Raw genomic sequence first — 24,461 nt, forward strand, 5'->3', positions numbered from 1 at the left:
TTTGGAGCGAACCAGCCACACTGGTCTTTTGGATGTGGACATCTGTGCAATATACAATTGGGATACAGTATATGGCAGCGTGTAAATAATATCAGCAGTGAGAATAATTCTTGTATGAAAATATGCATTGCATTTTTTATGCTTTTATTTTATGTGATTGAATAAAATGTTTACATAGTAATGATCGGTATCTAGCGCTCTCTTGTGATATTGCATGCTTCACAATTACTTTGTATCTATTTGAGTATCGCAGAATACTCATGTGGGAGCAGCTATAAGTATATAGATATCAGTATATCAATTCTATTATATAAATTGGGTGACCAACAGCTTTATTTTGTGCCTTATATCAGAGCGCCTGATTATCAAGCACTATATTACAGAATAAAACTCATAGGCTATAATCGTTAACACAGTGGTTCCAAAACTTGGGGCGATGGGGCACTTGCAGAGCTACCTCAGGTTGGTGGTCCAGGTCCAACTCAAATTATTTAAGGTCAATGTAATAGGCAAAACCAGTGCTTGTGACTTCCAATCATAAAATATGTGGACAAACAGAAGTGAATCCTTTCCCTCACCACATAACTGAATCTAATAATGACATATAAATACAATTTACTTAATTTAATATATTTTTCTGAATTTCTCAATAAGACCCTTTTGGTCTAGGAGTGGCGTGAAAATAAATTCTGACACTCTAGGGCACAGCAAAAATGTTTGGGAACCTCTGGGCTAATGTAATCTGAAGATGGCATTAGAAGATGGCTACTGAGGCCAAGCTCCAGAAGTCTATATTTGGCATTCTAGCAGCCCCATAGAAATATAAAGCACATTAAAATGACATCATTATCATGTTTTAATACATTAGTCAGGCTAGTATTACTTTCCAAAGATATGATCAGATGGTGGAGCTTTCAGAATATCTGCAATCCTATGAGAGATATAAATCATAAAATTAATGTTTAAACAACTTAAAGGAAACAGCATTATAACAATGTTTGCAAAAGTTGAATGGAAAATATTGCATTAATATTCAGAAAAAAAAGTGATCATCTATACCTTTGAATCTAGAATGTCATAAATCGCATACAAATGAATTGCTGTTTTCATATGATTTGAACCACTTCGTTTTAAATTGTTGTGTGATATCACTAGAGTCTGGCTAATTGATACTGGTTTAAAAAGAAGCCATAATTGAAAATACAAGTGTCAAACTCGGATCTACAATTTCTTGAGATGAATTTGTTTTCTTTCAATGTCAAAGGCAAAACACCTTCTACAGATGTTTCAGCATAAACTGTTGCTGCAGTTGCGCCAGACATCCTTTCTCAGTGTTCCAGGTCCCATGCATCTTTTTCAATCAACGTTGTGTCTTAGTTACAGCACAATGTGACAGAACTGCTTCACGTGACTGCATTAATTCATTTGATATGCGACTAAGTCTGCATCTGTATGCAAAGTACTGTACTACGATGAAGCGGCTGCTACTTTTTCATGCCAAGTTCTGTTATTCTTTGTATGCAGATTCAGACTGCCGTGCACATATATACAAGTGTCACATATCAAATGAATCAGTGCAATCTCATGAATTGGTCCTGTCTCATCACATTGGGAAAAAATACGTGAAACGATGATATACATCTTGTGACGCACAAAGTATTAAGGCTGTATGTGTGAGTACACATCTGTATGTTATCAAAATGTTACAGTCTTCTCAGAAGCGGTTAAAGATGAGGAGAGAGCCCATGTGCAGGCTCCGTGTAGGCATTCTCTCCTCTTGCAGTGTAGTAGACTCTGGCTTTATGTCTTTGAGCCTATTGCGCTGGTCTCTGCAAACACGGTGCTATTGTGCAGTACACAAACCAGCAGCCGCTGTGCCATTATCCTGGTGATTTTTGTTGTTCTGCAATGCCACCAAGGGTGGGACTATAGAGAAGTATGCATTGCAAAATTATAAGTGCAGGGTGTGCAGTGTGGGCTCCCCATGGACAGAGGGGCCCGTGCAAGCATTTATACAGTAAATGAGTGTTCAACCTAATCTTTAGCACAATGAGAGCCACTCTGAGCCTTAGTAGATATATTTGCAACAATCACAGATATGTATACTTTCTGATACAATGGCAGACTTTATAGCACAAATAAGCCAGTTTTCTATTGTTCCAAAGAAGAACATAACATGTCATAATATCTATAAATAAACCCTCAGAATACTGAACTTCACTAGATCAGTGGGTAAAGCACTAATCCTGTACCCTGAATAGCTGTCTTTACTTTGGAAAGCCACTGAAGCTAGGCAAAGTTTTGCAACTTCTTTACATCAATCTCACCTTGATTCATAATGTACATAATGTACTGAACATGTTCTGTTGAGACTATCATTACAAGATCCCATTGATTAGGTAGAGCTACACAAACAACGTGCACTTGCTGCAAGGAAGCGGGAAGCAACAAAGGAGCAATTCATTGTCTACTGACAGAGGTCTGACGTACATGAAAGGATCAGTGAGTACTTCCCGTATGTGCTGACATTTCAAAGATACAGATAACTGATCTTCCTTAGCAACATCTTTAAACATAGGAATAAGCAGCGCATCAAAAATGGGATGCTAAGATGGTCAGCAGTCAACAATTTTTGAAAAGGCAGCAACAATGTGTTTCTGATTTCAGGAAAAGGTGTTTTCAGGAAGAAGTCTTATTATAAGTATTAGATATTACTACAGTAAATTGTAGTAGCTAACATACTGATTTTATTACTCAAAATTATGTCATAGTAGAGTCAAAAATTACCTATGAAAGCTTAGAAATTAATTGAGCGCTATATGTTTTCTATGTGTGGTATACGTGGCACCTGTGGAAAAAGATTGGTTAAGAAGTTATAAAACATCCTTCTTTTTTCAAGAATCCTCAAAAAAGTGCACTGCTAGTGCACGAAACGCGTTGGACAAACAGAACGTGGAGACCATAATCAGCAACCGCTACCACTGTCCGGGAGCCACGATACCATCCAAAGCCACGGCTGAGTTGCGTCATTGGAAGTGGCCGACCGGGATAAGACGTACTCAGTCGGAGCAGTGGAAAACAATACAGCCACACTGAAGGTGAACGGAAGAATCAACCCGTTGGAAGAACTTGCCCGGACCTGCTGTATGGCCATAAGAGAGGACCTATTCTTCCCACAATTCCGGAAGGTAGGAAAAGATAGGTAACAGCACAAGTACAAATAAGAACTACTGGATTAAAAACAACTGGGGATCAAAACTCCACCACTTACCCAAAAGTGGGATGTAAACATATGTTTTATAACTTAATAACCAATCTTTTTCCAGGGTGGTATTCATGTGACCACCGGTCAGCTGACGGACAGTCACATGACCTCCTCCACCAGCCCGACGGGTCACTGTCCCGATGGTCGGCATGCCGACCAACAGGGACTATTTCCACTCGTGGGTGTCCACGACACCCATAGAGTGGGAATAGAACCCGTGGCGACCGCAGCCCCCCGAGCCCGCAGCGTGGTGAGCGCAGCGAGCCCGCAAGGGGCTTGCTGCACTCGCCCCTCCCCGCCGGGATCCCGGCGTCGGTATGCTGCCGGGATCCCGGCGTCGGTAAGCTGACCGGCGGTCAGGAGACCGCCGGTCAGCCGTACTACACCCCTTTTTCCACAGGTGTCACGTACACCACACGTAGAAAACATATAGTAATTAATTTCTAATCATTTATCTCTGTGGACTGAGCAGCTTAACTTACAAGCACGGAATAAACCTCAACCCTAAGTACCTATGAAAGCTAAAACATGTCAGGTGAGAATCAGGCTGTAGTTTCCTTAATTCCTTAGAGTATATACTTTAGTTTACATGAGCATTAAGTCTGGCAAGTAGAATTCAGCTCAAAGGCTTTTTTTGTCTTTCCTCCTTGTAAGCTTATGCAGTTTTTATACACACAAACACATATATAGTATATATATATATATAATACTTTTTCCCTTTAAATAAATACTTTTACATACTTAGAATTATAGGCTTCTTTGAAGGCAACTTATGGTAATATACTGTTAGTCTCCTTTGTAGCATGATTCTGAATTTTGATGATACTTACGGGTGCAAAACTTTCCCAAGTTGATAATGCGTTCGTTCATGGAAGTCATCGAACCTTTTTGAAACTATGTTACTGCCTTCTTTCCTGCAAAATAGTTTTTTTTAATACAATATTATTTTCATTTTTGATTTTAGTAGTCACTACAGTTTCATTAGGCACTTCTGTAGCTCACTCGCTAAATGAAATATTAAAATCTGAGTTTTACTGTCCCGGGCCTTGTAATGTTCACAAATTTACTGCGATACAATGATAAAGGCTCAGCTATCACATTTTGATTAGCTACAGTATTTCCTTATTATCCTGTTTGCCTGACCTTGCCATGTGTGTGGAATCACATAGACCAACAGTTTTAACAAGAACAGAAGAATAAAAATGAACCTCAAAATATGCATTTATATACTTATCTGAGGGAAAAAATGTGATGTGGGTGGTTTTTGGCAGATGTTGCTAAACTTTTCTGTTGCTCTTCTCCCTATTCTGGAATGCAATTGGTGTTATGAACCACAGGTAGTGGTTCATTCCTATTTTATGTTTATAGTTGTCTTGCAGGCCAGGATTTCCTGTTGCTCTGGTTTAAGAAGACTCTTGTTTGCTGCCGGTGGTGAGTCTGTGTAATTGCAGCTTGTTCCCATGTGTTCAGCCTCACCTGCCTGTTAATTGCACCTCTCAGTTGTGCAGCAGGGCAGCTGCACGACATAATTAATTAGGACTCTCTGTTATATTCTGGCTCAGTGCAATACACAGACGCTGGTGATAGTTCCAGAGTTCTTGAGTTCTGAGCTAGTCCCTGCCAGTTCCTGAGCTCCTGTCTAGCAGTGTCTGTCTAGCTGCTTCCAGTGTCGGTTCCAGTGTCGGTTCCAGTGTCTGATCCCGTGTCCTGCCGTGAAGCGTTCCTGTCCAGAAGTCCTGTGGCTTTGTCTGTGCCTGGTCGAGTGTCTGGCTTCTTGGAGTCCACCGGTCTGTCGTTTGGGATTCTGCCTGTCCTCCGGTTCTGAGAGTTTGTGTCGGCTGCATTGGGGGTTCCTGTCCGTTTGCCAGTATTTGTTCCGGTTCCGTGAGTAGCGGCTTTGCCGCGTCCGTCGGCCTAAACCGCAGTATTCTTTGGTTATATTTTGTTACTGGTGTTTTGCAGAGGGTTCTGCTTATGCTGTCACCGCAGGTACACAACAGTATTGTGTCGGCGTGTGGACAGCATTTCCTTTGTTGTTCTTTTCCTTTGGCGGCATGCCGCATATATATTTAGTTTTAGGGTTGTTAGTAGCCCCTAGCCTTCTGTTTGCTTTAGTTAGAGGTCCCCTTGTTATTATCCTGTCTCGGTTCACGCCTTGTCTCACTCTAAGACCTGGGGGCATCGGAGTTGGGCAGACCTAATCCGCCCTTCAAACGCGGCTGCCGTGGGCCCAAGAAACCATAGTCACTCAGGCGTGAACTGACCACACGGGTGAAACAATGGAGGTAGGGTGCTAGAGGCTATTTCCACACCACACCTTATTTCAGCGTCACGTTCTGGTGCTCTGGACTCACTACGCAACATCTCCCTTGTTCTGAGCACCAGGAACCTAACATTATCACCAGCCATACAACAAAAAAGAAACAAAGCTAAATAGTAGTTTTTTCTTTTTTGGTCCAGTGTCTTGTCTAGAATTCAGTGTTTAGAATCCAGTCCTGTCTAGAATTCAGTGTGCAGAATCCAGAACGGTGTTTAGAATCCAGTCCTGTCTAGAATTCAGTGTGCAGAATCCAGTCCGGTGTGCAGAATCCAGTCCTGTCTAGAACTCAGTGTGCAAAATCCAGTCCGGTGTTTAAAAATCCAGTCTTGTCTTGTCTAGTTTAAAAATCCAGTCCAGTCTTGTCTTGTCTAGAATCTTGTCTAAGAATCTTGTCTTAGAATCGTGTCTAGTCTTGTCTTGTCTAGTTTGAAATCCTCCTATGCCTACTATGCAAGCCCTGCAAGCGTCTCTCTCAGCCCTGAACTCTGCTTTCAGTGCTTTGAAACCTGAGCGACTGGAAGTTTTGCAGCAATCCTTAAAGCAACTGCAAAACCTTCTGTCTAAAATTTTGCTTATCTTGCCAGAAGTCGTTGAGAGTTCATCTACCTCTAAAGAGACTCTTGCTCACAATATGGTGACAAGAGAATCCTCAGGTTCAGTTGGAGAGAAAAAGTTTAAACGTTTTCTGCGGCCCAGGCTCTCAGAAGAGGAGCGTCTGCGTCGCAGAAACTTAAATTTATGCCTATATTGTGGGGGTTTAGGCCACTATACTTGCTCAAGCCAAAGTGTGGCGACAAGTCCTGCCCTCTGGCCAAGTTGAGTCAGGATACAAGACCTACTCCTGTCTCAACTGTGGCAGAGGTACTTGTCACACAACCCAAACTAAAAAGCACTCTGTCCTATAATTGGGGTCCTTGGGCTAGGGAGCCCCATTATAGATTCAGGAACCAAAGGAGAATGTTTCTCTCCTCTCTTGATTTTCCTGTTGAAGTAGAGTTGCAAACCCCTGGAGCGGTGCCCGATGCCCGGGGTCCTGGAGCGGTGCCCGATGCCCAGGGTCCTGGAGCGGTGCCCGATGCCCAGGGTCCTGGAGCGGTGCCCGATGCCCAGGGTCCTGGAGCGGTGCCCGATGCCCAGGGTCCTGGAGCGTTGCCCGATGCCCAGGGTCCTGGAGCGGTGCCGATGCCAAGAGTCCTGGAGCGGTGCCCGATGCCCAGAGTCCTGGAGCGGTACCCGATGCCCAGAGTCCTGGAGCGGTACCCGATGCCCAGAGTCCTGGAGCGGTACCCGATGCCCAGAGTCCTGGAGCGGTGCCCGATGCCCAGAGTCCTGGAGCGGTACCCGATGCCCAGAGCCCTGGAGCGGTACCCGATGCCCAGAGTCCTGGAGCGGTACCCGATGCCCAGAGTCCTGGAGCGGTGCCCGATGCCCAGAGTCCTGGAGCGGTACCCGATGCCCAGAGCCCTGGAGCGGTACCCGATGCCCAGAGTCCTGGAGAGGTACCCGATGCCCTGGGTCATAGAGGGACATCGAATATTATAGCTCAGGTGTCAATACCAGAAGGGGTCTCAGAAGCTGTTACCCCAGGTAGAGACTTGAAAAGCGCAACTCCAGAGAAGGTGTCTAAAACCATAGTTCTAGAAGGGAACTCGAGAAGCAAAACCCCAGAAGGGATCTTTGAAGTAATATCCCCAAGTGGGGTCTCGAGAGACACAGCCCCAGAGAAGGGTCTAGAAGTCGCTTCCCCAGGAAAGGGAGGCCGACGGCCCGGTCCCAGAGAGGGAGGCTGACGGCCCGGTCCCAGAGAGGGAGGCTGACAGCCTGGTCCTAGAGAAAAGAATCCGAGGTGCTGCCCCCAGCGGGGTTCCCGAAGGCCACTGCCCCAGAGGGGGTTCTGAGGGCCACTGCCCCGGGTGGGGTTCAGAAAGTCATTACCCCAGGTGGGGTTCCGAGGGCCACTGCCCCGGGTGGGGTTCAGAAAGTCACTGCCCCAGGTGGGGTTCCGAGGGTCACTGCCCCAGGTGGGGTTCCGAGGGTCACTGCCCCAGGTGGGGATCAGAAAGTCACTGCCCCAGGTGGTGTTCAGAAAGTCTCAGCCTCGAGTAAGGTCAGTAGTGACCAGGTCCTAGCAAAGCACTCTAGTCAGTCAGATGGGAAGGAAGCAGATCCTGACTTTGTTGATATCTCAACATCTATAATCTTTGATGGGGACTTAGTCCAATTTCTGGCGCTTTACAAACACTATTACATAATTATGTTGTCTAGACCATTTCTGGGCATCACTTCAGAGAACCTTGTGCTCTATCTGATATATTCCTTTAGAGGGGAGCCTTTTGAGTGGGCATCCAATTTAATGAAAACTGAAGATCCCATTCTTCAGGATCCCCCAGCATTCAGTGATGCAGTTATTAAAAGATATGGTTCCAAAGAAATTGGTTCAGGTTCCTCTAGGTCACCCGTCTTATCTGCTGAGAGTTCACCGTATACTGTAAACTCGGCACAAGAGTCTCAGCCCGTTGTTTTGACTGCAGGATGTGCTTTTCTGTCTTCTTCTAATAGTAGTACTTTGCCTGAAAGTTCAGCTCCCAAGGTTAAGAAACCAATCTCTGATTTGAACCCAGCCTTGCTGGGAGGTACCATCAGTTCAGACAATGTTGGGAAATTACCTTGGTCAGACCTCAAGAACTTTGTAAAAATAAGAAGAAGAAAAAGAAATAATTATTGACTCTTGCCTTGATATATAAAAAATAAAATATTTTTTTTTTCCTTGTCTTGTGTCCAGTGGGCACCGTCAAGGGGGGGGGGGGGGCACTGTTACAAGCTGTTGCCACAGCTTGTTTCTGTTTTCTTGCCTGTTAGACCAGTGTGTCAGGTTTTTTTTTGTATCCCTTGTTTTGGAAAGTCTGAATTTTGGGGTCCGTTGACCCCTCCTCAAGGGGGGGGTACTGTTATGAGCCACGGCTGTGTCTCATTCCTGTTTTTCATTTTGGTTATGTATTTTATGTTATACTTCTGTTTCTGTTCCCCGTGGGTGTCATGGGGTGTTCAGAGCCCACCCTTAAGGAGAGGGTACTGTTATTAACCACAGGTAGTGGTTCATTCCTATTTTATGTTTATAGTTGTCTTGCAGGCCAGGATTTCCCGTTGCTCTGGTTTAAGAAGACTCTTGTTTGCTGCCGGTGGTGAGTCTGTGTAATTGCAGCTTGTTCCCATGTGTTCAGCCTCACCTGTCTGTTAATTGCACCTCTCAGTTGTGCAGCAGGGCAGCTGCACGACATAATTAATTAGGACTCTCTGTTATATTCTGGCTCAGTGCAATACACAGACGCTGGTGATAGTTCCAGAGTTCTTGAGTTCTGAGCTAGTCCCTGCCAGTTCCTGAGCTCCTGTCTAGCAGTGTCTGTCTAGCTGCTTCCAGTGTCGGTTCCAGTGTCGGTTCCAGTGTCTGATCCCGTGTCCTGCCGTGAAGCGTTCCTGTCCAGAAGTCCTGTGGCTTTGTCTGTGCCTGGTCGAGTGTCTGGCTTCTTGGAGTCCACCGGTCTGTCGTTTGGGATTCTGCCTGTCCTCCGGTTCTGAGAGTCTGTGTCGGCTGCATTGGGGGTTCCTGTCCGTTTGCCAGTATTTGTTCCGGTTCCGTGAGTAGCGGCTTTGCCGCGTCCGTCGGCCTAGACCGCAGTATTCTTTGGTTATATTTTGTTACTGGTGTTTTGCAGAGGGTTCTGCTTATGCTGTCACCGCAGGTACACAACAGTATTGTGTCGGCGTTGGACAGCATTTCCTTTGTTGTTCTTTTCCTTTGGCGGCGTGCGCACATATATTTAGTTTTAGGGTTGTTAGTAGCCCCTAGCCTTCTGTTTGCTTTAGTTAGAGGTCCCCTTGTTATTATCCTGTCTCGGTTCACGCCTTGTCTCACTCTAAGACCTGGGGGCATCTGAGTTGGGCAAACCTAATCTGACCTTCAAACGCGGCTGCCGTGGGCCCAAGAAACCATAGTCACTCAGGCGTGAACTGACCACATGGGTGAAACAATGGAGGTAGGGTGCTAGGGGCTATTTCCACACCACACCTTATTTCAGCATCACGTTTGGGTGGTGCTCTGGACTCACTACGCAACATCTCCCTTGTTCTGAGCACCAGGAACCTAACAATTGGGTTCCATTTGCTTTTGAGATACTGTGTACTGGTAGAATGCACAGCATTTCCAACATTCTACTGCCGACAGAGCCAGGTGGTCAGACAGAAACCTGATGAAATACAGTAGTTTCTGGTATGTGTACCAGGCAGAGTGTGTCAGGATCAACCAAAGTTCATTCTGCTATGAGACCTTTGTTCCTACACTGTAGCACAGTCTTGCTACTGAGGAGGAGGTAGGCGTAGGGGAGGACACTCAGTGGCACCATCTCCAGGTCCTGGCATTTTAGGCAGTTGCCTAAAGCTGCCTAAATGAAACTGTGGGGGATAATATTAATACTGGGGACACACTGTGAGGCATAATACTAATACTGGGGACATTTTGTGGCATATTGAGTAAGCACAGTATGGCATATTATTAATATTGGAGTTACTGTGGGCATAATATTAATAATGGTGGGCATTGTGTGGCACAGTGAAGGGCAATCTGGGGCATAATGTTAATACTGGGGGCATTTTTGGCATAGTAGAAAAGCACTGTGGGGCATAATATTAATACTGAGGGCAATGTAAGCATAATATCAATATTGGGGACATTGTGTGGCATAGTGGGGGGCACTGTGGGGCATAATATTAACACTGGAGCATTGTATGGCATACTGAGGGGTATTTAGTGGCATAAAACTAATACTACTGGAGGCTTTGGGTGGCATAATCTGGGGGCATTGTGTAGCATAATACTAATAAGGGGGCATAGTGTGGCATTCTGTGGGCACTGTGTGGCATACTGGGGGACATTGTGCGACATACTGGGAGCACTGTGTGGCATAATACATTTTTATTGATAGGGCCCCCCACAAACTAGTTTCTGTGGAGCCCCCACAAGCCTTAATCAGGAATCTGGCTTGTGCAGACCCAGTGCTGGTTACAGGTTGCAAGTGGCTGTCAACCAATACACAACAATTACTATATTGTTCTGTAAACCTATGAGTTTTTGGAGAAATCTAGAACATGTACCCTACAAAGAATGTGTTGCACTGTGCCATGGTTATACTGCAGTTTGGTATTTTCTTAGTCAAATCTGTTACAATTAATATTTCTAAATCAATAATATAAAACCCACTTCAGTGACTTCAATTTAATTAATTCAACGATACAGTAAAAACCTACATTTTAGTTTCATGAAGACATCTTAAGGTTCGTTCTACATTTCTGCCATCATTGAAGTGAGGAGTTGACATTCCAAACCTTCTGTCCTTTTGTGAATTTGACCAGTCATAGTTTCTGTCTTTTATTTCACCTAAGATTTAAGCAATTGATCAGTTAGCAAATTAATAGTCTAAAAAAGCAGCTAAACTCAAACAAATAAATAGAAATTATCCATTTCATTTTGGGTGGTGCACATTAGAGTTATCCTTACCTCTTTGAATCATCTGATGCATGTATAATTTACACATTTAACCCTTACTTTAAGTGACCCAAATGCTATAGTAAAGTGAATAAGTCTAATGACAATACACTTAAGGGCTCTACACACTTGGTGATATCTTTGAAAGATATGAAAGATATCGTTAAAAAATGAACAATAAATCGGCCATATCTTTCAGTCTGTATGCAACAACGATGAATGATGCACGCCCCTGTAATCATAAATAGTTGATCGATCATCATTTAAACATGCAAGCCAATTTGGACGATATCGATGTATGTCCTGTCAAATTGTCCATTGACATCGTTCAGTGTGAATGCAAAAAATCGTTCATAAGCAATCGTTCATCTTTCAAATCTTGCACAAATCTATCAGTGTGTTGGCCCCATTAGCTTATTATCTTTCATTTCTGTTTATATTTGTCTTAATGGAAATATTAGGAGCTAAATGTAAATTAATATTTCTGTATGAGGGATTTTTAAATTAAAGAATCACCAGACTACAGAGTCTGGCATCACTGGGTGAGGATCCAATTATCATTGTTGATGGCTGGCATGAGAACAGCAAGGAAAGGAGAGATGGACATAGACTGTATGATTTTTCTCAGACTGCATAAAGAAAGCCTACTGTATGCGGTGTTGCAAGTAGAATTTTTTTATTATAGGCGCATGCCTGTAAGAAAAAAATCTGCATTTTCAGATAGGAATTTTACCATGGCAAACTTTGCTGATTTGCATGACTATTGAAACCACTTTATACATTATTGCTTTGCTCTTTTCATTTATTAGCTTATTATTATAATTATTTTAAATAAGCTAATAAAGTAAAGAAGATCAAAACAGTAATATATCAAATAGTTTCAACTGTTAGTCGTGCAAAGCTTGCCATGATCACATTCACATCTGAAAATGTAACTTTGTATTCTTTAGCCAGGCCCAAATATAAAAGTATTTAATTATTATCAGTCTTTGACTCTGTTTTAAGTCTATAAGTAAAACCATGTGCACTGCAGGGGAGGGGGGGGGGGGGGGGCAGATATAACATTTGCAGAGAGAGTTAGATTTGGGTGTGGTGAGTTCAATCTGCAATCTAAATTGCAGTGTAAAAATAAAGCAGCCAGTATTTACCCTGCACAGAAACAATATAACCCACCCAAATCTAACTCTCTCTGCACGTGTTATATCTGCCCCCCCCCCCCCCCCTCCCCTGCAGTGCACATGGTTTTGCCCAACTGCTAAAAAATTTCCTGCTGCGATCAACTTGGAATTACCCCCACAGTGCAGCCAAATGAGACATGCCCAGCCAGCCCAGCCTATGAAGAACAAGTGCAGCTGTGTCATACACTGTCACAGGGGTAGGATGGACAGTGAAGGGAAGCAGCTATTGCCAGCAAGGGATGCCATGGGAAGTGAGCCCAGACTCCTCTTCGCACCAGGCACCAGGAGAGGGAGCGTGATGTGATGCCATAATGTCACTGTAATGCTCACAGCAGCCCTGGAAAAGTGGGAGGCTCTGTCACAGCGCTGAGCACCATGGCCTTACTTGGCAGCGCACTACAGATAACTAATTGTGGTAATAGCAGATCATGGGTGCAAAGTATGTGATGGGCGGTACTGCGTACCAGCTGCCAATTGCTTATGGCTATGCTGTACCTAAGCATGCCCACATACTTGCACCACTGACTGTATGACCAACTTATGTATACCTTTGTGATTGCCACAATTATACAAAGAAATGTTTGGATGTTGGAGGATAGATAGATAGATAGATAGATAGATAGATAGATAGATAGATAGATAGATAGATAGATAGGAGAGTAGATATATATGAGATTGTGCTAATCAGATACATAAAAATCATTCTATCACTATCTGGATATACCCACTCACATTCTTCAACAGATACAATTTGATAATAGATATTTCACAATAAATCCCACAATATGTCCCACTGTACAGGTGTGGTGCTCTTTGGGCCTAATGCAGACCTGATCGCAGCAGCAAAATCTTTCTCTAATGGGCAAAACCATGTGCACTGCAGAAGGGGGGCAGATATAACATATGCAGGGAGAATTAGATTTGGGTGGGGTGTGTTCAAACTGAAATCTAAATTGCAGTGTAAAAATATAGCAGCCAGTATTTACCCTGCACAGAAACAACATAATCCACCCAAATCTAACTCTCGCTGCACATGTTATATCTGCCCCACCTGCAGTGTACATGGTTTTGCCCATTAGAGAAAGATTTTGCTGCTGCGGTCAGGTCTGAATTAGGCCCCTTATTGGGAGCAAGACATGCTTTTTCCAATAGTTCTCCTCTCATATCACTAATTTACAATAATACAATCTACCGTGTGTCCTTCATACTGTAGAGTGTACATTAATGAATGCCAGTTACAAACATGTCATGTTGTATCACAGGGACAAATATTACACTTCCTACTCAAAACAAACCATCCTGAAATCAATATGGTAATAATAATAATAATAATAATAATATATCTTTATTGTCATTAACAAACACCAAGGGATGTCAACGAAAAAAATCAATCAAAACCATATCACATAACATAAACGTGCAGCAAGTTGCATTTCAAGACCTAAGATTGAAACATTTTGACAATTTAGCAAGCGAACTGCACTCGGAAAGAAGCTGTTATGCAGCCTCTTTTTGCGTATTATGTGTCATTAAGGCAATTTCACAGCCATTGAACAGATTCCTCTTTAGGTTATTTATTCTATTTTAACCCAGGGAGGGCTGGGGTGAGGAAGACAGGGGGGCACCCGCCCACTTGGCCAGTAATAATTTAGTGCTGTGGAGCTGCTAGGCTACTTATTGCTGGAAGGCTCTTACCAGAGGAAGAACTCTGGGAGGCAAAGGAGTCATCTGCCGCCGGGCTCCTACTCTGAAGGGGGGAACCTCTCCTCCCATTCTGTGACACCATTGAATTAAGTTAATTGATAGCTGTCGCTGTCTTTTCAGTGGCCGACATCCTCACTGGTCCCTGCACCTTACAAATCACACCCTCTTTATTATACTGAATATACACATTTTACAAGTATCACACCCAGGATTAGAAACCACAACCTATTACACTGGAAGCAGGCACCTTACTGATGAAGCTGTTTGCTCCTGTATAGGAAATATGAGAATTTTAACTATATGAAGATACTTCTCTGACAATTACACGTAACTTCATATAGTTAGAATTCTCATGTTTCCTATACAGGAGCAAATAGCTCCATCAGTAAAGTGTCTGCTGTCAGTGTAACAGGTCATGGGTTCTAATCCTGGGTATGACTACTAAGAAATGTGTGATTTAAAATAAAAGGCAATTAAATGTATAAATACAGTATATACATTTTTTATCATACATCCTAGAGGATGCTGGGGACGACATCAAGACCATGGGGTATAGACGGGATCCACAGGAGACATGGGCACTCTAAAGACTTTTCATTGGGTGTGAACTGGCTCCTCCCTCTATGCCCCTCCTCTAGACCTCAGTTTTAGAAATGTGCCCAGGTAAACTGGATGCACTCTGAGGAGCTCTACTGAGTTTCTCTGAAAAGACTTATGTTAGGTTTTTTATTTTCAGGGAGATCTGCTGGCATCAGACTCCCTGCTTCGTGGGACTGAGGGGGCAGAAGCAGAACCAACTTCCTCAGAGTTTCATGGCTCTGCTTCTGGCTGACAGGACACCATTAGCTCCTGAAGGGAACTGAACGCTAGCCGTGTCTAGATGCTCACTCCCACAGCACGCTGTCACCCCCCTCACAGAGCCAGAAGTCAGAAGACAGGTGAGTATAAGAAGAATGATCTTCTATCAAGTAAGTGACGGCTGAGGTGCGGCGCGCCATTGCTGCCCACACACACAGGCACTACAGGGTGCAGGGCGAGGGGGGGGGGCACCCTGGTCAGCAATACCTCAAACTGGCTAAAAGGGGGCATAAGTTGCCGCTGGCACAGCCCTGCCCCGCCAGTATAAATATTACAGTGTTTGTATGAGTGTAAGGATGCGCCATTGCGGGGGCGGAGCTTCTTCCTCAGGCAGCAAGCACACTACTCAGGCTGCAGATAACACGCTGGTCCTCTCCTCCACTTCTGACAAGTACAGGGTGCTATTAAGGGGGGGCACAAAGCGATTGTGGTGCATTTGATAGTGTATATTACTATTTAAAAAGTGCTGTTAGACTGTGGACATACTGTGTTCACAGGAAATACTGGCGCTGGGATTGTGAACTGGCTGCTCCTATCCTGTGTCCCTCTAACAGATTTTACTGTGGGTCTGTCCCCAAAATAAGTCCCAGTGTGTCTGTGGGTGTGCTGTACCCGTGTGAGGCATGTCTGAGGCAGGGAGTTCCTCCCCGGAGGAAGCCATTTTAGGGACACAGAGTTGTAATATGGTGGCACTACCGGCACACCAAGAACCTGCATGGGTGAAAGAGATACGTGACAGTATGCATCTGATTAACCGTAGATTAGATAAGTCTGAATCTAAGGCTGCATGCTGGAGAAAATCTGTGGAAGATGTGATTTTTCAGGATGCTGTTTTTCCTTATGCGGGCAGCCCCTCTGGGTCACATAAGAGACCATTTGCAAATGTTGTAAACACTGATACCGACACGGATTCTGACTCTTGTGTTGACGATAGTGAATCCAGAGAGATAGATCATAAATTGGCAAAAAATATACAATATATGATTGTGGCTATAAGGGACGTGTTGGAGGTTACAGAAACCACTCCTGTACCTCAGGAGAAGGTGTATTTATGTAAGGAAAAGAAGTCCAAAGTCACGTTCCCCCCTTCACACAAACTAAATACTCTGTTTGAAGGGATGTGGGTGAATTCTTATAAAAGATTTCGTATTCCCAAAAGGATTCACATAGCTTACCCTTTCCCGGCTGAGGACATGAAAAAGTGGAAGTCACCCCCTGTGTTAGACAGTGCACTTTCCAGGTTGACAAGGAAGGTAATTCTCTCTGCTCCTGGCACGGCTTCTCTTAAAGAGCCGGCAGACCGCAAAATGGAAACGACATTGAAATCCATTTATGTTACCAATGGTACACTGGTTAGGCCAACTATTGCCTGCGCATGGGTGAGCTACTGAAAAATGGTCAAAAAGCGTGTCATCAGAAATTGACACGATTGATAAAGATGAGATACTCCTTAAGTTATGGAATATCAAGGACGCTGCCGCCTACATGCTGAAGGATATTGGACTCTTGAGTTGACAGGCCGCTACCATGGCAGTATCGGCTAGGCGGGCATTGTGGATTTGCCAGTGGAACGCGGATGCAGATTCCAAAAGAAACATGGAGGCTCTCCCATATAAAGGTGAGGCCTTATTTGGCGATGGCCTGGATGCATTAGTCTCGGCGGCTACCGCAGGTAAGTCGGTATTTTTGCCCTCTGCACCTGCACCGGCAAAAAAAAAGACCTATCACCCGCAAATGCAGTCCTTTCAGCCCAATAAATACAAAAAGGCGAGAGGTTCCCCCTTCTTTGCAAGTAGGGGAAGAGGAAAGAAGCCCACAGCGGCTCCAGGTTCCCAAGAGCAGAAGTCTACCCCTACTTCTGCCAAATCCCAAGCATGACGCTGGAGCTCCCTTGCGGGAGGCCGCTTGGGTGGGGGCATGTCTCAGAATCTTCAGCCAGGATTGGATTCTGTCTGGCCTGGATCCCTGGGTGTTGCAAATAGTATCCCAGGGGTACAAGCTGGAGTTTCCAGATGTTCCCCCATGCCGATTTTTCAAATCGACCTTGCCAGTTTCTCCGTCAGAAAGAGAAGCAGTAACAGCGGCAATCCAAAAATTATGTCAAGACCAGGTCATAGTCCTGGTACCGTTGTCACAACAAGGGAGGGGTCTTTTATTCAAGCCTCTTTGTGGTTCCGAAGCCGGACGGCTCGGTCAGACCGATCCTAAATCTAATGGATCTGAATGGTTACCTAAAAAGGTTCAAGTTCAAGATGGAATCACTTCGGGCAGTGATTGCCAGTCTGGAGGAGGGGGACTACTTGGTGTCGGTGGACATAAAGTATGCTTACCTGCATGTTCCCATTTATCCTCCTCACCAGGTTTATCTGAGATTCGCAGTTCAGGATTGCCGTTACCAATTCCAGACGTTATCTTTCGGTCTCTCCACGGCGCCGAGGGTATTCACCAAGGTGATGGCGGAGATGATGGTTCTCCTTCGTCAGAAAGGAGTCAATATAATGCCTTATCTGGACGACCTCCTGATAAAGGCGAGATCCAGGGAGCAGTTGTTACAAAACATATCACTCTCTCTATCAATACTACAACAACACGGGTGAATCATAAATTACCCAGAGTCACAGTTGGAACCGACGACAAGGTTGTCTTTCCTCTGGATGATTCTGGACATAGAAGTTTAGAGAGTATTTCTTCCGATGGAAAAGGCTCTGGAAATCAAGAAAATGGTAAAACAGATATTGAAACCATGAAGTGTGTCGATCCATCAGTGCATTCGGTTACGAGGCCATACAGTTTGGCAGGTTCCGTGCCAGAGTATTCCAGTGGGACCTGTTGGACAAGTGGTCGGGGTCACACCTACACATGCACAGAAAGATAATCCTGTCGTCAAAAACCAGGATTTCGCTCCTGTGGTGGTTACACAGCTCTCACCTACTAGAGGGATGCAGGTTCGGGATTCAGGACTGGGTCCTGGTAACCACGGATGCAAGTCTCTGAGGCTGGGGAGCAGTCTCTCAGGGAGAAAACTTCCAAGGACGTTGGTCACAACAGGAAGCCTGCCTTCACATAAACGTTCTGGAGCTAAGAGACATTTACAACGGCCTTCAACAAGCGGTACATCTTCTTCAAGACCGTCCCGTGCAGATCCAGGCGGACAATGTAACAGCAGTCGCATACATAAACAGGCAGGGCAGAACGAAAAGCAGAGTGGCAATGGCAGAGGCGACAAAAATCCTCCGCTTGGCAGAAAAACATCTACAAGCTCTGTCGGCAATATTCATTCCAGGAGTAGACAACTGGGAAGCAGACTTCCTCAGCAGACACGATCTCCATCCAGGAAAGTGGGGCCTCCACCAAAAAGTCTTCGCAGAGGTGACAAGTCTTTGGGGAGTTCCTCAAATAGACATGATGGCATCTCGTCTCAGCAAGAAGCTTCAGAGATACTGTTCCAGGTCGAGAGACCCTCAAGCAGTAGCAGTGGATGCACTGGTGACCCAGTGGGTGTTTCCGTCAGTGTATGCCTTGTCAGTGTTCTTCCAGAAACAATTGGCCTCTCTTCCAGAGGTTCAGACCTTTGTGAAAGGGGTTCTGCACATCCAGCCTCCATTCGTGCCTCCAGTGGCACCATGGGACCTTAACGTGGTATTGCAGTTCCTTCAATCGGATTGGTTTGAGCCTCTACAAAAGATAGAGTTGAAATTTCTCACTTGGAAAGTGGTGATGCTTTTGGCTTTGGCATCCGCAAGGCGGGTGTCTGAATTGGGGGCCTTGTCTCACAAGAGCCCTTACCTGATCTTCCATGAAGAAAGGGCAGAGTTGAGGACTCATCAACATTTTCTTCCGAAGGTGGTTTCATCTTTCCAAATAAACCAACCTATTGTAGTGCCAGTAGTTACTGACACATTCACTGATTCAAAAATCTCTAGATGTGGTTAGAGCTTTGAAAATCTATGTTGCTAGAACGGCTCGTATACAGAAAACAGAGACTCTATTTGTCCTGTATGATCACAACAAGATTGGCTGTCCTGCTTCCAAGCAGACTATTGCACGTTGGATTAGAAATATGATTCAGCAAGATCATACTACGGCTGGATTGCCGTTACCGATGTCGGAAAAGGCCCACTCCACTAGGAAGGTGGGCTTATCCTGGGCGGCTGCCGGGGGGGTCTCGGCATTACAACTTTGCCGAGCAGCTACTTGGTCAGGGTCAAAAACATTTGCTAAGTTCTACAAGTTTGACACCTTGGCTGATGAGGACCTCAAGTTTGGTCAATCGGTGTTGCAGGGTCATCCGCACTCTCCCGCCCGTACTGGAGCTTTGTTATAGACCCCATGGTCTTGATGTCATCCCCAGCATCCTCTAGGACATATGAGAAAATAGGATTTTGATAACCTACCGGTAAATCCTTTTCTCCTAGTCCGTAGAGGATGCTGGGCGCCCGTCCCAGTGCGTACTTTACCTGCAGTTTAGTTATTAGAGTTACACAAGTTGTGTTATCTTTCAGCATGTTGCTGCAATTGGTTCATGCCTGTTGGCGTGTGTTATGTTGAATGCCATGTGTGCGGCATGGTTGAGGGTGTGAGTTGGTAGATATCTCACCACTAGTTAAGTAATTCCTTTCCTCGAAAATGTCAGTCTCCCTGGCCACAGTTCCTACAACTGAGGTCTGGAGGAGGGGCATAGAGGGAGGAGCCAGTTCACACCCAATGAAAAGTCTTTAGAGTGCCCATGTCTCCTGCGGATCCCGTCTATACCCCATGGTCTTGATGTCGTCCCCAGCATCCTCTACGGACTAGGAGAAAAGGATTTACCGGTAGGTTATCAAAATCCTATTATTCAGAACACTCCATAAACACACACACAAACACACACACACACACACACACACACACACACACATACATACATACATACATACATACATACATATATTTATCTTAATAAAGGAAATAGGGGGGCACCAAGATTTATCTTGCCTCCGGGCAACAGTGACGAACTTACGCCACTGGCTCTTACCATCCACAAATCACAATGGTGAGATGTCTCCACGCGGTGGAAGCCTGGCGCTATCCACCAGAGTGCAGGAGGATGCAGTGACTGGAGAAGCAGCAAAGGACAGAAGAAGCCGAAAGGATGGTGAGTAACTTGATTGGGTTAATACACAAATCCGAGGTCTATTTTTTTTTTTTTAAGGAGAAGGAGGAAGAATGGGGGTGTTTTCAGAACAGGGGCTTGATTTTCAATTAAGGAAGGAGGCTGAAGATTTTAGGTCCAATTGTTAATACAGAAAATTAAAATAACTTTTTAAATGTATTCATGTTAGCTCCTTATGTAATGAATTTGTTGAAACTAAATGTAATAAAATCTTTTAAACTAATTATAAACTTCCTTAATGGTGGTTGCTTTGATATGGAATCACATGTAATTCACCCACCTCGTGTGCTTGGATATACTGTACATGCATATATCATTATGTATTAAGAGCTGGATGCATTTGTGCGACCATACTGCCCCCATCCATCTGCTTGTGAAAGCAGCAGGCATTATTATTAGTATTACTAACAGGGCATCACTATCAATATCACTAACCCAATTTTTGGCACCAGACATTCATCTACAATCAGCCACATCCCTCCATAAGCTTTCCTCTGAATAGCCCACAATTCCAGCTACACGCCCATGACCGACTTATTCTACATGTGAACACCCATTTTCTGCCTAGTTACGCTAACTAAGCCGCAAGTGGAATTGCGGCTGAGTTGCGGCTGATTCTGAATTACACGCAATTGCTCAAAATTGTGTATGCAGCTTCCAACTCAGTTGTAGCAAAACTGAAATTTGTCTGCAGAGAAGACTTCTGTGCAACTCAGACCTGGAATGTGAAAATGTCCAGACTGTTGGGGACTGTATCAAGCATTGGCTGAAGGTTGACTAAAAAAAAAGTATAGCATTGCTGATTAGTTTAATGAAAACACTATTAATAGACATTGATTTTGGCATACAAGCGCTCGTATTGTCAACATCTCTGTAACAGAGTAAAACAAATTAAGGAAAAGTCCAAAAACAATGGGGGTGATTCCGAGTTGTTCGCTCGCTAGCTGCTTTTAGCAGCATTGCACACGCTAAGCCACTGCCCTCTGGGAGTGTATCTTAGCTTAGCAGAAGTGCGACCGAAAGATTAGCAGAATTGCGAATAGAAATTTCTTAGCAGTTTCTGAGTAGCTCCAGACTTACTCAGCCATTGCGACCAGCTCAGTCCTTTTCATTCCTGGTTTGACATCACAAACACACCCAGCGTTTGCCGAACCACTCCCCCGTTTCTCCAGCCACTCCTGCATTTTGCAACTAGAACGCCTGCGTTTTTCCGCACACTCCCATAAAACAGACAGTTTCCGCCCAGAAACACCCACTTCCTGTCAATCACACTACGATCAGCACAGTGATGAAAAAATTTCGTTATGCCGTGAGTAAAATACCTAACTTTTGTGTAAAATAACTAAGCGCATGCACTCTGCGAACCTTGCGCATGCGCAGTAAGTTACTAATCGCAGTATAGCAAAAATCGTCAACAAGCGGACAACTCAGAATGACCCCCAATATCCATTGCATTTCGCTGAAGATTGTTTAAACAAGCTGGAAATACTTCTTACAAGTAGGGAAGAAGATTATGATATCGTTATTACAGACAAATTTGTACTTACTTGGAAAAAAATGTTGGAATCTTGGGGTCCACAGAATAAAAAAATATTGGATTTAACTTACTAAGTAGTGGCTTTTGTAACCTGTCACCACCCAGCAGGTTGGAGGTGAAAATGTGAACTGGTACTAGCAGTCAGTGTAAAGCCCAGTATGCTTTACCCACTGACTATGGGGTAAATTTTCTAAAGCTTCTAAAACAGAGAATTGGTGATGTTGCCCATAGCAACCAATCAGATGTTGTCTATCATTCCTCAATTGCCTTTTAGAAAATGATAGACGGCATCTGATTGGTTGCTATGGACAACATCACCAAATCTCTGATTTAGAAGCTTTGGTAAATTGACCCCCATGAGTGCTGTTTTAAATTTGTAATAAAGCCCCTATTCCCAATGCACAAACTGCTTTGAATCCCAGAAGGTTTAACAAAATCATTCTAAAGCAATGTTTCAATCCTACTAATTCCAGTCAGCAGCCTTTCCACATTAGCACTATAAATGTCCTCCTTCTCCTTCCCAGTGATGAGCTCCCAGTGATGCTCACTGAAGTGCTAATCTGGAGAATGTCCGTGTTATGTGGGAGGGATCGCCATGATCGTCCCCTCCCCTCTTCACCCACCTCTTGGATCCATCACTGATTCCAGTAAATTAATTGTAGATTATAGAGTACTAGCACATATAATTCTTAACTACATCCATTTCCTTTTCTGATCCATACATTTATCTCTTTCCACCACCTTCTTTTTCCTCTCTTACATTTACGCTGAAGATAGTTCTTAATAATATTGGCTGTATTTTGGGGTCGTTATCCTGCTCCAAAATAAATTTGGAGCCATTCAGATGCCTCGCTGGTGGTATTGCATGATGGACAAGTACCAGCCTGTATTTCTTAGCAATTGAAGCACAAAAAAACAGGCAACGTTGGGGACCATAGACGCAGTGGTCAGCCAAGGAAACTTAGTGCATTAAATAAAAGACACATCATGCTTACTTCCCTTTGAAATTGGAAGATGTTCAGCAGTGCCATCAGCTCAGAACTGGCAGAAACCAGTGGGATCCAGGTACACCCATCTACTGTTTGGAGACGTCCGGCCAGAAGTGTTCTACATGGAAGAATTGCGGCCAAAAAGCCATACCTTCCATGTGGAAATAAGGCCAAGTGCCTCACCTGTGCACGAAAACATAGGAGCTGGGGTGCAGAAAAATGGCAGCAGGTGCTCTGGACTGATGAGTCAAAATGTGAAACATCTGGCTGTAACAAAAGGCAGTTTGTTCGCCGAAGGACTGGACAGCAATACAATAATGAGTGTCTTCAGACAACAGTGAAGCATGGTGGAGGTTCCTTGCAAGTTTGGGGCTGCACTTCAGATGGAGTTGGGGATTTTGTCAGGATTAATGGTATTCTCAATGCTGAGAAATAAAGGCAGGTACTTATCAATCATTCAATACTATCAGGAAGGCATCTGATTAGCTCCAAATTATTCTGCAGGATGACAACGACCCCAAATATAAAGCCAATGTGATTAAGAACTATTTTCAACATAAAGAAGATCAAGGAGTCCTGGAAGTGATGATATGGCCCGCACAGAGCCCTGGTATCAACATCGTTGAGTCTGTCTGGGATTACATGAAGAGACAAAAGCATTTGAGCAAGCATACATCTACATAAGACCTGTAGTTCGTTCTCCATGATGTTTGGAACAACCTTCCTGCCAAGTTCCATCAAAAGCTGTGTGCAAGTGTACCTGTGTGCAAGTAAAGAATTGATGCTGTTTTGAAGGCAAAGGGTGGTCATACCAAATATAGGGCCTAATTCAGACTGGATCGCTGCAGCAGCAGCGATCGCAGTCTGAAGCCCTTTGGGGAGTGCGCTCGCACAGCGGGCACAGGCCCAGTGAGATGCTAAAAGCATCTCAGGGCTGCGATCGCCTCTGCCTGATTGACCGGCAGAGACGGTCGTGGGGCGGGAGCGGGCATGTCAACGGCATTCGAACACCATTGGTGGGGCGTGGTCTGGACAACGCAGGCGTGTCCGGACCATACCGGGGGTGGGCAGCGGCAGCTGAATTATGTCACACGCAGCCACTGCGACCCAAGACGTGGTGGGTAGCCGCGGGCCAGCACAGCTAGGCTGGGCTGGCAGGGAGCTACTCAGTGTTAGGCGCCGAGGGTCCGCTCGTCAGTGCGGCCCGGCGCCTAGCAACTAGGGACGCCGCATGCGGACAGCCGCCGGCTCCCTAGCAATGCTAGACGCCGGGCGCACGGAGCCGCACAGACCCTAGCAACGGGGACGCCACTGTCGGACCGCGTTCCCCGTTGCTGGGTCTAAGTTAATCACCTCACTGGTTCCTGGCCGTGCAGCATGCAGCTGCACGGCATGTTGTAATTAGCCCTGTCTGGCTCCTGATTGGAGGGCTCCCATTTAAAGGCACTCTCAGGACTTCTCACAGACGCCGGTAATAGCTTCCTGTTTGCTGTGTCAGTTGCAGAGAGTTTTCCAGTCCTGTTCTATCCGGTCGTTCCTGTCCTCAGTGATCCAGTACTCGGAAGTTGTCATCTTTTCCTGGAGTCCAGACCGAGCACCTTTAACATCCTGTGGTGTTCGTGAGTCGCGGCGTAGCCGTGTGTTGCGGCTTGACCGCTTACTATTTATTATTTGGTTATATTGTGTTTCGGAGCTTTTTGCGGAGGATTCCGCTCCCACAAATCCACTCTGGTATCCAGCGGTGCTGGATAGGAGTAACGGATTAGTGGATTTTTGGTTGTCCTTTTCCCTGGCGGTTTGTCCGCACATACTTCTGGTTTAAGTTAGTTAGCTTGTAGCCCCTGGCCTGGTTGCTTAGTCAGAGGGCCCCTTGTTATCACCCTGTCTCGGATTTCCCTTTGTCTCCCATTAAGACCTGA

General features: G+C 44.9%; 1 protein-coding gene across 1 annotated transcript in view; it reads right to left on the reverse strand.

The window, feature by feature from the left end:
* Positions 1–315: 315 nt before the first annotated feature.
* Positions 316–24,461, reverse strand: part of EFHB (EF-hand domain family member B) — a 47,383-nt gene continuing 23,237 nt past the window's right edge. The window contains exons 6-8 of the mRNA XM_063922194.1: positions 10,887–11,016; positions 4,096–4,179; positions 316–931 (exon numbers count right to left, since the gene is read on the reverse strand). Of these exons, the coding sequence (XP_063778264.1) occupies positions 880–931; positions 4,096–4,179; positions 10,887–11,016 (266 nt within the window). The 3' untranslated portion in view covers positions 316–879. The remainder of the gene's footprint in view (positions 932–4,095; positions 4,180–10,886; positions 11,017–24,461) is intronic.

This window comes from Pseudophryne corroboree, chromosome 5 (genome assembly GCF_028390025.1).
Source record: "Pseudophryne corroboree isolate aPseCor3 chromosome 5, aPseCor3.hap2, whole genome shotgun sequence".
Taxonomy (NCBI): domain Eukaryota; kingdom Metazoa; phylum Chordata; class Amphibia; order Anura; family Myobatrachidae; genus Pseudophryne; species Pseudophryne corroboree.